The sequence below is a fragment of the Pongo abelii genome, chromosome 12 (assembly GCF_028885655.2).
Source record: "Pongo abelii isolate AG06213 chromosome 12, NHGRI_mPonAbe1-v2.0_pri, whole genome shotgun sequence".
Classification (NCBI taxonomy): Eukaryota; Metazoa; Chordata; class Mammalia; order Primates; family Hominidae; genus Pongo; species Pongo abelii.
In genome coordinates, this window is record NC_071997.2 from 32,157,182 (window position 1) to 32,172,604 (window position 15,423).

At 44.7% G+C, this 15,423-nt stretch overlaps 1 protein-coding gene across 1 annotated transcript in view; it reads left to right on the plus strand.

The window, feature by feature from the left end:
- IL1R1 (interleukin 1 receptor type 1) overlaps positions 1–15,423 on the plus strand; it is a 75,338-nt gene that overhangs the window by 42,147 nt on the left and 17,768 nt on the right. Inside the window, 2 exon segments of the mRNA NM_001132407.1 lie at positions 7,243–7,319; positions 11,029–11,095. Coding sequence (NP_001125879.1) covers positions 11,035–11,095 — 61 coding nt within the window. The 5' untranslated portion in view covers positions 7,243–7,319; positions 11,029–11,034.

Sequence of the window (15,423 nt, forward strand, 5' to 3'; positions counted from 1 at the left end):
TCTCAATTTTCACAGTGATTGCACTCCTGAAAAATTTAGTGTGTATAAACTTGTGCCAACAATATATGTATTTTATATGAATGTGGAAGGAAGTTGGGGGGCTAGCCTTCAAACACTGTACATATGTTTCCATCAGTATGAACATCTGTGAGACCTCTGGAGGTCATGCAGCACAAGTCTTTACTGAGCAGAACTGCCTGGGTTGTTCCAGATGTCAAGCATCGATGGCCTCCAATGCTAAATGCATCCTGGTCACCCAGGGTCCCCTTCCCCACAGGTTCTGAAATGCTCCCTCAAGGGCCATACCCACTCCACTGAGAACCACTGCTTTCCCTGCATTGCTGGTTAGTAAGTGATTAAAGTGCCATTGCAGGCGTGGGTGCTGAGATAGCAGGGCACTGGACATGTCTAAGCCAGCCATCAGGAATGCACTTCCAGTACTTGCTATAGGATTGTAGAGGTAGAGTTAGAAATCAGAAAGGTTGGTGCTTTGTGTGTGGGGGCGAAGGGCCACAAGGGAACTTTGAGGGGTGGTGGAAATGGTCTACATCCTGATGAAGTATTCCTGGTGCACACAGTTGTTGCAATTTATGGAACTGTCCACTTAAGTTTTGTGTGTTTCACCATGCGCAATATGGTGAAAAATATTTACCCCAATAAAAAAATTATAGAAGTGAAAACAATGTAACGATTCTTGTAGAGAAGGCTTAGTCCTTTGAAACAGTCTGTGGATCCCAATCTGAGAAATAGCTGTTCTTGCCTGACTGGGAGGCAGTGCTCCAGGGAGAAAGGTCTCTGGTTCTCAGTCAACTTTTTGACAAGTCCAGTGCAATAGTGGCCTTGGCATCGTAGCCCCTGGTGGCTGGAGAGGAAGCGCAAGGCAGGGCATTTAGAAAGGGGACAAGGGACAGGAGATGAGGCCCATCCCTGTCTCTGGGTTCTGGTTCTGTTGTCCAGGAGCCCTAGGAGGTTTGTAGGGGTGAGATGGAAAAGTCAGACTTCAACCTAGAACCTAGTGGTCAGGAGGCTTGGGGTAGGTCCATCCCCATCTGTGGCATCTGGTGACAGTGATCCTGTCTTTCTGTGTCTCATTGCCCCTTTTGGCCTTAAAATCCACATGCCTTAGTTGAAACCACCAATCTTGTGGCTTTTCGCCTTATATTAGCTGAATAATTGAGATTTCATAGCGACACCTGAAACCTCTTGGGAAATTTTTACTTTACCTTCATATCCTTGTGCATCCTCAATGATAAAAATAAAACTTTCCTTCTCCCATTTATATGGGTAAATAAGCCATTGATAACTATGAGCGAGACTTTAGGATTCCTCTACTGATAGGAGCGTTGCCAGGCTTGGTGTTTCCTGGGCTTTCTGAGATGGTGAGTGAGCTTCTGTTTCCCTGCTGTGGGAGTGTTTACTCATAGTTTGGTAGAGCTGTTTCTCTGGGGGAAAATCAGAGGTGACCACATAGAACACACAGTTGGGTTTTTGGGTTGTGTGCATGTGATAGAGCGTGGGTGAGTAATCTCCACGAGATGGAAACCATTGTGTCACGTTTGGAACACCCTACAGTGGTCCCCAGCACGCTCTGTGGTTATTTCCACACTTTCCTGCTCTAGCTTGGGTAGGGAAGTTCCTGGGTGGGCTCTGTGATCATTAGGGGTAGGTCACTCCCTCTAATTTGCCCCACAGGTATGAGTGTGTGGGGCTCTGATGCTTCCATTTCTCATCAGAATTGCATAGAGATTATTATGGACATTTACTTAGGACGATGCCTCTTGGATTTTACCTCCCAGGGATTCCTTCTGGGAAATAAAAAACAAAGGCTCAACCTAGCACTCCAAAGCAGCCCACTGTAAGTGATGCTTCTTTGAAGCCTCATGTTTTATCTTAGATCGTGGAGATTTTTCTTTCTGCTTCATAATATAGCCATGTTTGCTCTAATAGAAAAATAATAACTCCCCTGAGAAAATCTATGGGTGAAATTAGTAACCTAGGGAGAAGGACTTCAGGCTCTCTGGCTGTCTGTAGCTTCTCCCTGGGAATTTGTGGATTCTAAGCCAGGGCTTGTATAAGTATGGAGGTCTAAAGTCTTTTCCATAAGTGTGTGGTTCTATGGCTTTGTAAGTCCCTTTTACCTTCTTTTTCAAATGGACATTTTTGTTTTTAACAATGATGGGGACTTTTTAATAGCTGTATGAATTCTTATAACAAAGGAATAACACAGGAGGTCAAGGCTGCAGTGAGCTGTAGTCACACCACTGCACTCCAGCCTGGGTAACAGAGCAAGACCCTATCTCAAAACAAACAAACAAACAAAGGGGTAACAGGAGGACATCATAATTATGGGCTTGGTTCCAGTACTGTAACACATTCCCTGTACATGTTTCCACTCATTTTCAGTAGAACACACGGGCTGTGACATTTCATGAACTAAAGAACCTGCTTTAGCCCTTGCTTTTTCAGGACTCATTCATGGTCACTTCTCAGTTATGGCAAATAAGTTGGAGCCTAATTTTCTCAGTAGTTCTTCATTACATCAGATCTACACATATGCACGTATTGGTTAATATTTGGGATGAGGGGCTGTATTAAATGATGCTGTAAATGCATTTGCTCATCACTCCATGGGAAGGTAGAAGAGTGTGTTGCTATCAGGTGGAAATGTAGAAAGTGCAGTGAGGATTTTCTTGCAAATCTCAGATTTGGGGCTTGGCTATGTCAGGTCCCTGGAAGAAGGAGGAGTCATCTACTGCTGTCTGTTCTCTCCTCTTGGGCCTCTGTAGAGATTTGGCCCTGTGCCTTGGAGGGCTCTGCTCTGCAGCTTGGCCAGACACATCCCTCAGCATGGCAAGAAGTGTGGAAGGTCAAGAGGATGTGCCCACTGGCCTAATCCTAACCCACCAGCACCCCTGTTCTTAACCGTGTCCCTCATGTACCTGGGACCCCTGAATTCCCTCCCCAAACACCCTGGGCCCTAATTCCAGGGCCTGTGTGGTCGTTCCCATGGACTCAACTGCCTGGTTCATAGACTGGCCAGGGCTGTACAGAGGGGGATAGACACAGGTAGACTTTGACATCTACCTGTGTGCATGCTCAGGGCCCCTCCCAATATGGAAGGGAGGTGGGGAGAGGCTAGAGACAGAGGAATGGAGATTAATGTAGCTAGACACAGCAGGAGCCATGTGGTGGGGCTGCTCCGTGCAGGTCTCATGGTGAGGACAGCGCAGCCTATGTTTTGACAGACATGGAATGCCAGGTGCCAGGATGAGCTTCCCCCAGCTCTAGGCACCTCTGCTGCCGCTGTCCCCAGAAGTGGACCTCCAGGAGGTTCTGATACTATCTGGGGTGCGTCTGCTGTGTGCCACCTTGCCTGTGCCTAGCTTCTATCCTAGAAGGCAGGGCTCACAATGTGGGGGAATTCCTCAGGAATAAGAATGGAATTCCTCAACATTGTGGGAAATTCCTCAAGAAAAAGAAGCTGTTTAATAAGTGCATTGTGGCTACACAGTAGGAAAAATGCCTGCTTCCCCTGCACTGGGCCCTAGGCCTTGAGGAAGAAACCTGGGTTCCTGTGACAGTCCCTCTCTCCCCAGCTGTCACTTTTCCTGTGTGTGCACTGGGTATGAAATTCCTTGTAGAGGGACAGGAAGGTGCTGTTGGATGAAGTCAGTATTTCCTGGAAGTGGGGCTTCTGTTGGGGGCCAGTATGCTCATTGTTAATTCTTGTACTTAATTTCTACTTTTGTAATTTGTTTCACATTACAGTTTCTCATTCTGGGACTAGTAGGAAATTACTTTATGCCTCAAATATGCATTTTCATTTTGTCTTTAAACAACAAGTAACTTTTTGTGTGTGTTGCACGTGCTGCTGTAGTCATGTTGTGATACGCCAGTGTTTCCAAATACGTCATGATCACCAAACAGCGATGGGGGCTGTATTCGGGAAGATCTTCACAATCGCAAGCTTTTGGATGTGATTGTCACATAAAGCTGTGGTGTGCTGCAGTGAATGGACAAGGCCTCCGGAAGTGGGGATGACCAGCCTAGGCCTTGGGTCACCCTAGGATCTGGCTGACTCCCTGTGTCTGGACATCAGCATCTCAGCACTGCCTGCTGTCTTTCCTGGAAGCTGCTATGGAGAGGATGTTAGCCAGTCCAGGAGTTTCACACATAACATAGGCATCCTTGCTTGAAGGTTGAACAGGGGGAACCATATGCTATGGCTTATTAATGTATTGAGTAAGTTAATCCTTTTCTCTTTCTTGTTTTATTTTATGTGGAAAATTAAATCTGAAAAATAACATAGTGGCATACACACATCTGTGACTTTTTATTGTTCCTGGTATTTTCTAAAGGTACGTTTTGAATCTTACTGTAAGTCATTTAAATAAATTACAACGGACTTTGATTAACTAGTTCTGAATAAGAGAGGTTTCTTTACCTAGTAGGCCTTCTGGCAGTAACATTTCTTAGTCTCTAGTCCTATTCCTGTAATTCCCTCTCCTCAGGGTCATCCCCAGCCCTCAACTCTTTTGACAGCCATCTGGGTGTGAACTCTTTATCTAACTCCTTATGTAGGATTCTACCCTCTCTTGTATGATTCCTGCCGTCTCCAGACCCCAGTGACGGTTCCCCTTGCAATCCTATTCTCTGACCTACACCCAGTACCCTTATTCCATCCTTTCTCTTCTTTGATTCTAGGCTGGGTTTTCATCCCTGTGTGTCTCATGCAAAAATGGTGGGTAGGTAGGTAGGTGGATTCCTTCCCTCCCTCCCTCTCTCCTTCCTTCCTTTCTTCCACAAGTATTTATTGAGCTGTTACGACAGACATGCAAGATGGGTAGGATGGGCCTCCCCATGGGTGTGGGAGACGGGAGGGTCTGCTCTGCACTGCTTTCTTCCCTGGCCCAGGTGGGGAAGGCCAACAACTAGGGGAGCTACCTAATGTTACCAGAGCCATGGGGCCCAGAGCCAGCAGTTCGAGGCACCTCGGTGCATTGCACCAGGGAGAGCCTGTGTCACTCATCACGCCTGGATTTGGAGGAGCGGATGTCTGCAAGGGTGCTGGGAGAAGCTTCTGATCAGAATCAGCTCTGAGATGCTCAGAAATCCCAGAAGCTTCTAGGCTAGGACTGGAAGAATTGAGTTCCAGACCCAGGAAGTGCCACAGAGGCACATGGAGGTGGAATGGCACGGTGCTTATAAACGGCAAGGCAGGGAGCCAGTACTGGACACAGAGCCAGCTGGAGAGTGAAGGCAGAAGAGTAGGGGGTGCTGACCCTCAACCCAGCGGTCAGGCAGAAGGGGGCAGTGGGATGGGTCAGGTGCTGCAGAGATGTCTAGTGGGATGGAGACAGAGGGGTCTTGGCATGGAGAGCCTAGGAGGGTAGTGGTCTGGGCAGTGCATCTCAGAGGAGCAGCAAGCTTAGAGGGCACATGTTGGTCGCTTCAGCAATGGATGAGTGGTGGAGACAGTGAGTATATAAATTCTTAAGTGAAGTTTCTGGGGCAAAAAAGGAGGGAAAATGAGGCCATTAGAAGAGTGTGGGGGCCAGGCGCAGTGGCTCACGCCTGTAATCCCAGCATTTTGGGAGGCCGAGGTGGGTGGATCATGAGGTCAGGAGATCGAGACCATCCTGGCTAACACAGTGAAACCCCGTCTCTACTAAAAATTCAAAAAATTAGCCGGGCTTCGTGGCGGGCACCTGTAGTCCCAGCTACTCGGGAGGCTGAGGCAGGAGAATGGCGTGAACCTGGGAGGCGGAGCTTGCAGTGAGCCGAGATGGCACCACTGCACTCCAGCCTGGGGGACAGAGCGAGACTCTGTCTCAAACAAAAAAAAAAAAAAAAAAAAAAAAAGAAGAGTGTGGGGAGTCACCTTCTCTGAAAGAAACTTCCTGGGCCTCCCAAATAAATCCATCCCTCCCTTCCTCCTCCCCCTCCCCCATTCCATACATTTTGGTGCCATTCACTATATAATTCTCAGCAGCTGCTGTCATATCTGGGGCACACTCACAGGGGTCAGTCAGGAGGGCACTGTCCTAGGACTGGGAGCGGGAGGATGTGGGGGTCTCCCTTTTGAGTTTCTGCTATGATATGATTCCAACTGATGGGCCAACACACCTCTGATACCTTGTGTTATGCTGTGTACTGCCTCAAAGTAAATAATAGCTTGGGATTTAGTTTGTGTAGTCTAAGGAAAATACTTTGTGTTGAATTAGTCAGGCTGTTTTATTGATGGCCATTAAAAGGCCTTGTGCTTAGGTCTTACAAGCTTTTCAAAGGCCCAAAGAAATGATTCAGACAAGAAAAAAAATTAGACTCTAAAATACTAAAAGAAAACTGCAAAAACAGGTGAATTAATGGTGAAAGATCTGTAGGACATAGCAGTAAGGCTACCACAACCCAGATTTTTGAGGTTGTGATATGGCGTGTAGGTATGTTAGCATGCTTGGTAATGGAAGAGTGAGGATACCTGCTTCTTAAACAGGGCCTGCTCATTTTTTTCTGGCCTCTGGTGCATTTCTCTCTGGCAAAACTCAAGCTCTATTTTTACTGAGATGATGCACTGAGCCATGACATCCCTAGAGGTGGTTTGATTCATTTCTGCACCCCTGTGTCTAGCAAAGTGCCACGTGCATGTGTTTAATCAAAATAGCTTGTGGTTGTCAAGCTCTTTGTATTCTTCCATCCCTGTGATTTGATTTCCTGAAAGTATACTGTCCCCAAGGATTATGGAACATACACTTAACTCTGGACTCATTTTCATGATCATTTAAATGTCATGACCTTTCTGACACTTTGATATGGTTTGGCTCTGTGTCCCCACCCAAATCTCATCTAAATTATAATCCCCATGTGTCCAGGAAGGGACCTGGTGGGAAGTGATTAGTTCATGGGGGCAGTTTTCCCTATGCTGTTCTCATGATAGTGAGTGAATTCTCAAGAGATCTGATGGTTTAAAAGTGTTTGGCACGTCCCCCCTTGCTCTCTCTCCTGCTGTCATGTAAGACGTGCCTGCTTCCACTTCCACCATGACTGTAAGTTTCCTGAGGCTTCCCCAGCCATGCGGAGCTGTGAGTCAATTAAATCCTCTTTCCTTTATAAATCACCCAGTCTCAGGTATTTCTTTATAGCAGCGTGAAAATGGACTAATACATGCCTCTTGAGATCCTCACAGCAATTGGTGCCTTTAGACCTCTTGATTGACACTTCACTCATGTGTTCTTCCTTCCCCAGGTAGACGCACCCTCTGAAGATGGTGACTTCCCCCTGAGAAGCTGGACCTCTTGGTAAAAGACAAGGCCTTCTCCAAGGTAACAGGGCTGAGTCACCCCAGGGTCCCACGGCCGGTCTTTTCTCACAAGCAGCTGAACTCCTCCACTCTCAGATCTGGGGGCCCTGGACTATCTCCCATTGTATGCAAAAATATTTTATTTCTGTTGACACATTACTCTTCGGGGCAGCTTGATGGTTTTATTAAATTTTGGAAGGAGGCTTCAGCCCCAGTAAGAGCCAATGCCTGTTTGCTTTCCCAGGTCACCTTGGCTGTGCTACAGTAGAGACCTGGGAAATGGTGGGTTCCAGTGCTGTGGCCAAGTTCTCCCCAATTTCAACCCCTTCCAGGCCTTGCTGTCCATTTTCACTCCACTGTCACCACATGTTCAAATTCTTGCTTTCTGCTTGAGTCAGTACTGCTCACCTCGTTCCAAGAGATCTAGGTCTATGACACTGTGGGTGACACCCTCTGAGCATCTTTTCTGAGCTGTCTGTGGGTACCTGAACCTGCCCCCCAACCTGGCTCTTGCCCTATGTGCCCCGACCTCAGTGAGTCTGGCCCAGTCTGTCCCTGCTTCTTCCCTCTGGCCCCAAGTGTTCTCAAATGTGCCCCCGCCTGCCTGTCTGTCACTGCAGCTGGCCCAGCCCTCATCCTCTCTCCCATGAACCTCTGTGGTGGCCTGCTCTCCCTGGCTCCCCTGTCTCCAGTTTATGTTCCACACAGGTGCCAAAATGTCTGCAAAAAATGGAGATCTAACATACACTAGCCCATGGCTTAAAACCTGTACCTGCTTTTCTGCCACCTGCAAATGACAGTCCCATTTCCTCAGCAAACCTCTGCATGTTGTGGGAACTTGTGGCTTCTCAGCCTCCCACTCGGAACCCACCTCTGGTTTATGCTCCAGAACATGATGTTGTTGGACCCTCCCCTCTGCCTCCTCCAGGCTGAGTTAGCCTCTGTCTCCCCTCCTGCCCTGGGCATGGCTCTTCCAGTAGACACCCCCACGTCACAGTCTAACTCTGTGTCCACATTTCCTGCAACTGCTGAGCTCCTGGAGCCAGGCCCTGGGAATCTTGTTCCTATTTTTGTTCCCAGAGCCAAATAGATATTTGATGTATGATTGTTGAATGCAGCAGTGAGTGAATAAAGACATGAATGGTTAACTGAAAACATTTTATCAAAACTGTTATTTGTCATCAGAGCATGGGCTGGTTTCCAACAGCTAACATTTGGGAGTGACCATTTGCCAGGCACTGTTCTAAGCCCTTTGCATGTGGCCATTCATTTCACCCACATAGCGCCATCAGTGACATGCTATCACTGCATTGCTTGTCAAAAGGGGGAACTGAGGCACGGAGGCTGAGCTTTTACTCAATGTGCCATCTATGTTGAGGGACTTCTGACTTGGATAGCCATTCGACTGCGAGCGCTATAGAGGCCAGTCAGGCCTGGCCCTGCCTTGGAATTTCTGTGTTATTCAGGGACATAATGGGGTTTGTGTTGATTTTTGTTGGGTGGGTGTGGGTTAATCTAGGTGCAACTCTCACCTTCTTCCCTTCTGATGTCCTCACTGCCTTTGGTCATGTGACCCTTAACGCCCTTCCCAAGCTCAGTGCCAATTCCTTGCTCCAGGGTCCTGGGGATGACATGGATCCCAAAAGCCTGCTGCTGAGAGGACAGGGCCACTCCCACCCCCCTGGCTGTTTCCCAGAGCAGCTCTGGGGCAGAAGTAAACTTGGACCCAGGGGGCATGACCTTTTGCCCTTTTATAGTCTATTAGAGGAGGATGAGGTCCGACATCAGCTGGTTCATTGCCCCTTGTGCAGATGAGCACACTGGGGCCCAGGGAGAGTCGCATCCCTGCCTTGTGGTACAGGGCACTGGCCCTGGACCTGTGATTAAACATTGTCCACAATTAATTTGGAATTATTATCTCATGATACACTCCATAAAGTTCAGTCACACGTCTTCTTTTTCTTCTTCCCTGCCTAATGATCAGACAAGCCAGATCTTGTGACTAAATGAACCGACAGCTGGCAGTGTTCAGCTGATTTTGCAATGCCCTTATTTTGTTGTTGATAAACTAATGCAAATAGCTGGTTGGCCTGGAACTGGTGATTGGGAAACATTTTAACCCTTCTTTCCTTCCTCTCTATCACAAAGACTTAAAACACACTTCATGCAGTCACAGAAAGAGCTCATAGACCAGGCTGCGGGGCTTCAAAGGCTTCTATCTTATTTAATCATCTGAAAATAGTTTAAAGGTAAATATGGTAATAATACTAGTGTTCTAGACTATTTTGGGAAGCCAGCTAATGTGAATAAAGGGTCAGAGTTAAAAGAAGTTGAAGGAATGCAGTTTTACTGCTCCGAGGTAGGTTTCAAGGCTTGAGCCAGGCTTAGAGATCTTCGTCCTGATACTGGGGATAAAGTAAAGAGAATATGAATGGGTATGCCTCGCATGGTTAGAAAATCTTTTCTTTTCCTGTATTTGTTTAAAAAGCATGTTGTAACTTAAAAAAAATACCTATACACCTTCTTCTTTTTTTTTTTTTTGAGATGGAGTCTCGCTCTGTCACTCAGGCTGGAGGGCAGTGGCACCATCTTGGATCACTGCAACCCCCGCCTCCTGGGTTCAAGCAATTCTCCTACCTCAGCCTCCCGAGTGGCTAGGATTACAGGCATGCACCACCACACCCAGCTAATTTTTGTACTTTTTGGTAGAGATGGGGTTTCATCATGTTAGCCAGGCTTGTCTTGAAGTCCTGGCCTCAAGTGATCTGCCTGCCTTGGGCTCCCAAAGTACTGGGATTACAGGGGTAAGCCACCACACCCGGCCATAATACATCTTAAATAGAACATTTTCCAGCTAATATTTAAATAACTGCATGTCATTAGAATCTGAATGAGTGTTGTGTTAAAATATTTTGTGTTTTCATATTTATTTACTTACTTATAGCTACAGATAAGAATATAGGCAAATTTAATAACCCGTAAAAATTAAAAAGCAGATGTTTTCAAAGCACAGAATTACATGGTCTACTCTAGACATTGCTCCTAAGGTTGAGCAGAAGGGATAGAGCTTTTTCTCTTTTTTTCTTTCCTCTTTTTTTCATACAGAGTTCGTTGCAGATATTTTAGAAAGTGTAGAAAGCCCCGACAAGGGGAAACCCACTCAACCCAATTTTAATATGTTGTTATCATTTCTTTTAGTTTTTTTGGGTGCATTTCTATGTAGCTATATCCTATTGTACAAGCAATTTAGGATCTTGCAATATAAAATGAAGGCATGACCTTTGAGCTGGCCAAAAGTATGGGCTGATTTTTGCAAATGGGTCCTGGCAGCAGGGGACATAAGTGGGGAACAAATCCCCATGCAAGCGGAGGTGAGCTGGCTTAGGGGCGAGTGCATAGCTAACTTTGGATGTAGACTAGATTTGGGGAAATTTAAATGGGATCCAAGACTGGAAATGTATAATGGGACAGAAGGTAGAAATGTTTAAAATCTTAAGTTGTTGAGTTTGTTCTCAATTTTGTGAAAACTCTTTATCCGTTTTTGTTCCCCACCCCATTTTCTAACCAGAAGTCAAATATGATAACATTCATGATGTAGAAAAGCCAATTCGTCAGTGTGACTTGGGGGTGAGAGTGGAGACAGGGCCAGTGTTGGTATATTTAGTTTTAGAGATTTGCTGGAAAAGTAACATTTTTGCTTTTGTCTTTCTTTCATTCCTCCATTTCTCCAGCAGAATATGAAAGTGTTACTCAGACTTGTTTGTTTCATAGCTCTACTGATTTCTTCTCTGGAGGCTGGTAAGTTAAGTATTTCTTTGTGTTCTTATCTGCTAAGAAAATCTGTTATTGAGAATACATGAAGTACCTTCCCTAACAGAGTCATTTCTCATACTCGTCTCTGTTGAATCCCTGGGCACAGAGCCTCCTGGTCTTAGACCTGTACTGCTGGAAGTTCCTCTCAGCATCTTCCTCTCATTCTCTCCCATATAGAGTGGGAAACTGAGGCCTAGTGAGGCTGAGAGCCCAAGGTCATGTAGCTAGTTTTGGAACGAAAACTAAAATCTAGGTCTCCAATCTAGGTCCAGGCTTCTTTCCACTTGGCTGCTGGTTGAAAGTGTGATATGGGAAATTCTGACTTTCATTTGGAGGAGATATTATGCATAGTCTTTATGAACCCACAGCTGGAAGTCATCAAGATACACTTCTTTTTCTTTTTCATTCCATTTCTTCATTTTCTCTAATCTCTTCTCTTTTTGCCAGGTGCTAGCTACTGGGGATATAGCAGGGAACAGTGCAGACAGAAATACCTGCCTGCATAGGGTTTATATTCTTGTAGAAGAGAGAGATAACAGATAAGTAGATATATATTGTGTCATATGATGGCAAGTAGAGGAAGGAAAAAAAGAGGAAAAAAAGAGTATAAGGTTTTGGCATTAGAGTGAGCAGAAGGTTAATTTCTTGAATGTGGCCAGAAAAAAACCTCCCTGAGAAGTTGACTTTTGAGTTGACCTTAAGGAAGGGGAAAAGAGAGCTATTTGGATATCAGATTGGGGTGTGGAAATATTCCAGGCAGCATGTGCAAAGGCCCAGAGGCCAAGAGTATTTGGCATGCTTTCAGAATAGAAATATCAGCGTGTCTGGAGCATAGTGAGAGATTAGGGAAGTCATAAGGGACCAGGCTGTCTGGGTAATGGGGGGATGGCGGAGGGTTGATTATATAGAATGTTGCACCCTTTCTTAGGGTCTTGGCTTGTAGTCTGGCTGAGATGGGAAGACTGCAGGGTTCTTTGTTCAAAACCAGAGAGGTGATCTGACTTACATTTTGATTCCTGTTTTGAGAATAGATCCGAGGGAGCCAAAGAGAGAAATAGAGAAGCCAGTGAAGAGGCAAGCCATGATGATGGCTTCATCTAGGCAAGAAATGTTGATGGCTTGTCAAAGGGTGGCAAGGAGAAGTGAGAAGTAGACAAATTTTGAAATATTTTGGGAACAGAACCAAGAGGGATTTGGAGTTGGGTCAGATGTGAGATGTGAGGGAAAGAGAAGAATCAAGAATTACCTCAGGGAATTTTGGCCTGAGCAAACGCAAGGTGAAATTGCCATTGATGAGATGGGGAAGATCAGGTTTTCAGACTGGACGTGTTAAGTTTAGCTGTCCATTAGATGTTTAAAAGGTGACTTTGACTAGGCAGTCTACAGCCTGAGGGAAAGGTCTGGGTTGAATATATAAAATTGGAGACCTCAGCAAGCGGCTGGTATGAGAACCATGAGACTGAATGGGATCATGGAGTGTAGTTAGGAAACATAAGAACTTTAAGGACTGAGCCAGAGATTGACTTAAATTCCTTGGTCTAGTAAGTTTTCTCCCCTTTGCTGAGGGGCTCCATGTGTGTTGGAGCATGCCTTCAACATTAAGGCTGTTTAAGGCCTTAGCCTTCACTTCCTGCTTGTGTATGACCTCAGAGTCATCCAGAAATGAGAGCCTGGTGCCTTCTGTGCAATTTCCTGGGCATGCACACAGCCCTGCATACATGGGCACCCTTCTGGGTTCCCCAAGAATGTGTCAGAGCTTTTCAAAGCCCTCTGGAGGTTATGGCTCTGGTATTGCAGCTTTAGGCAGTTGTAAAAAACAATTAACACTGAGTTTTTCCAGCAAACACCCTGGGGATAGTGCTTTTTCTGTGGAGCTCTTGGTGAGGTCAATAACACCACCACCCTATGAATGTGACTTTGAGGACCTGCCGGTCAAGTCAAAGAGTGGCAATGCTCTGGAAATGGGACTTTTTGAGGAGCTCCAAACCCTCTCTCTTCTTGCAAGCCTGCTGGCTTTCAAAGCCTTTGTGTCTGCAAAGCTCCTGATATTCATGGCTGTTTTAGAGCTGGGAAGAGTAGGATGGAATTCATTTAAGTTATAAAGCTACAAACCCTGCTGATCTGTGATTTGGCATGTTTCTGTTTGTTTCCTTATTTTCTAGTAAATGCTCTTCTTGTTATTGCAAGCCTTTGATTTTTGAAATTTTTTGCCAGTCTTTTTGTTGCCTTTATGGAGGAATGATTTATGAGAACCCCACTCCACCATATTGGAAATCCTACAAATTCAATTTCTTAGAATAGAAGATAGTATTAATAGATATAGGGCAATCCAGGCTATCTACTTCTTCTCAAGGGAGCCTTAATAGTCTGGAAAATTTGCTCATTTCATTTACGTTATTAAATTTATTGGCATAACATTGTTTATAATATTCCCTCACTACCCTTTACAAATTATTTAAAAAAGAGATGTCATCTCTTTTTTTTCCTGATTAGTCTGGCTAAAGATTTATCAATTTTATTGATTTTATGAAAGAATCGGCTTTTGGTATCTTTGATTTTTCTTCATTGTTCTTCTGTTTTCTATTTCATTGATTTCCTCTCTGATCTATATTACTATTTTCTTCTTACTTCTGCTATATTAATTATGTTTTTTATTTTCTGTATCTTACCATATTTTGACATTCTGGAAGGTGTTTCATATCTAGGGAGAGACTGCTCCACCAGGGGCTAAGCAGTTCCCAGGTGTGTTGTGGACAGCTTACAGCTTGCCCTTCATGTGAGACTGCTTGACCCAAGACTGTACCCCACTCACCTCCTTATCCAACTCTCACACACCCAAACCAATGTTACCCCAGCCTCAATCAACACAGGGCCAGGTACCAGAGAACTAGGGACAGCCTCTGTGCCCAAAGCCTGCAAAAATGGTTCAAACGGGCCAATCTGAAACTGTTTATGCTGCCCTGCCTTGCCTTTCCCATGGGAACCCCAGTAAAGACGCTGGCCTAGGCTTTCCTTTTGTTTCTGCTTCTGCCTCCTAACCCAATCTGGTGATTCTCCCTGTGGTTTTGCATGGTATGGCACACCCCTTCTGTCCGAACCACTAAGTAATACAAATCTTTCAATTGCATTAGTCTCTGTTTTGTCACTCAGTCACCTTTGTAAATGAAGACCCAGGCATAGAATCTCTGCTTGCTGCTTACTTTGGAATTATTTTGTTCTTTTTCTAGTTTCTTAAGGTAGAAGCTCAAGTCATCAATTTGAAATTTTTAAAAAATATTCAAAGGCTAGCAGTTTCCCTCTAAGTACTGCTTTCATTGAATGCCACAAGTTTTGATATGTTATGTTTTCCTTATCATTCAGATACAAATACTTTATATTCTTTTGATTTCTTTGACTCATGAGTTATTTAGGAGTATGTTAGTTTTCAAATATATAGGGATTCCTTAGATATCTTTCTATTATTGATTCCTAATCTAATTCCATTGTCACCAGAGAATAAGTTTTGTCTAATTTGAATCCTTTTAAATTTACTGAGTCTTGGGTTATGGGGAAGAATATGGAAAATTTGCTAAGTTTTATGTGTGCACTTAAAAAAGAATGTAATGTTCTACTGTTGTTGGTTGGAATTTTCTGCAAATATCAATTATGTCAAATTGGTTGATAGTGTTGTTCAAATCTTCTATATTGTTACTGATTATCCGTTTAATTTTACTGCTTGTTCTATCAGTCCTTGTGAGTGGGGTTTCTCTAGTTTCTTGCAGAACTAGTTTCTCTAGTTCTTGCAGTTCTATCAGTTTTTGCTTCATGTATTTTGAAGCACTGTTAGCAGCTACATAAACATTTGGTATTATTGTGTTCCTGTTGATTAATGACTTCTTTATTTTTTTAAAATTTATTTATTTATTTATTCATTTTTGAGACAAAGTCTTGCTGTGCTGCCCAGGCTGGAGTGCAGTGGTGCGATCTCGGCTCACAGCAACCTCTGCCTCCTGGGTTCAAGTGATTCTTGTGCCTCAGCCTCCCAAGTAGCTAGGATTATGGGTGCCCACCATCACACCTGGCTAATTTTTTTTTGTATTTTAGTAGAGACGGAGTTTCACCATGTTGGCCAGGCTGGTCTCAAACTCCTGACCTCAGGTGACTCACCCGCCTCAGCCTTGCAAAGTGCTGGGATTACATGCGTGAGCCACCACCCCCGGCTGACTTTATTTTTATGAAATGCCCCTTTTTTCTTGTAATATTTTTACTGTAAAATCTACTTTGATAATAATAGTCACTCAAGCTTTAATTAATTTTTATTAAGGTATAGTTGA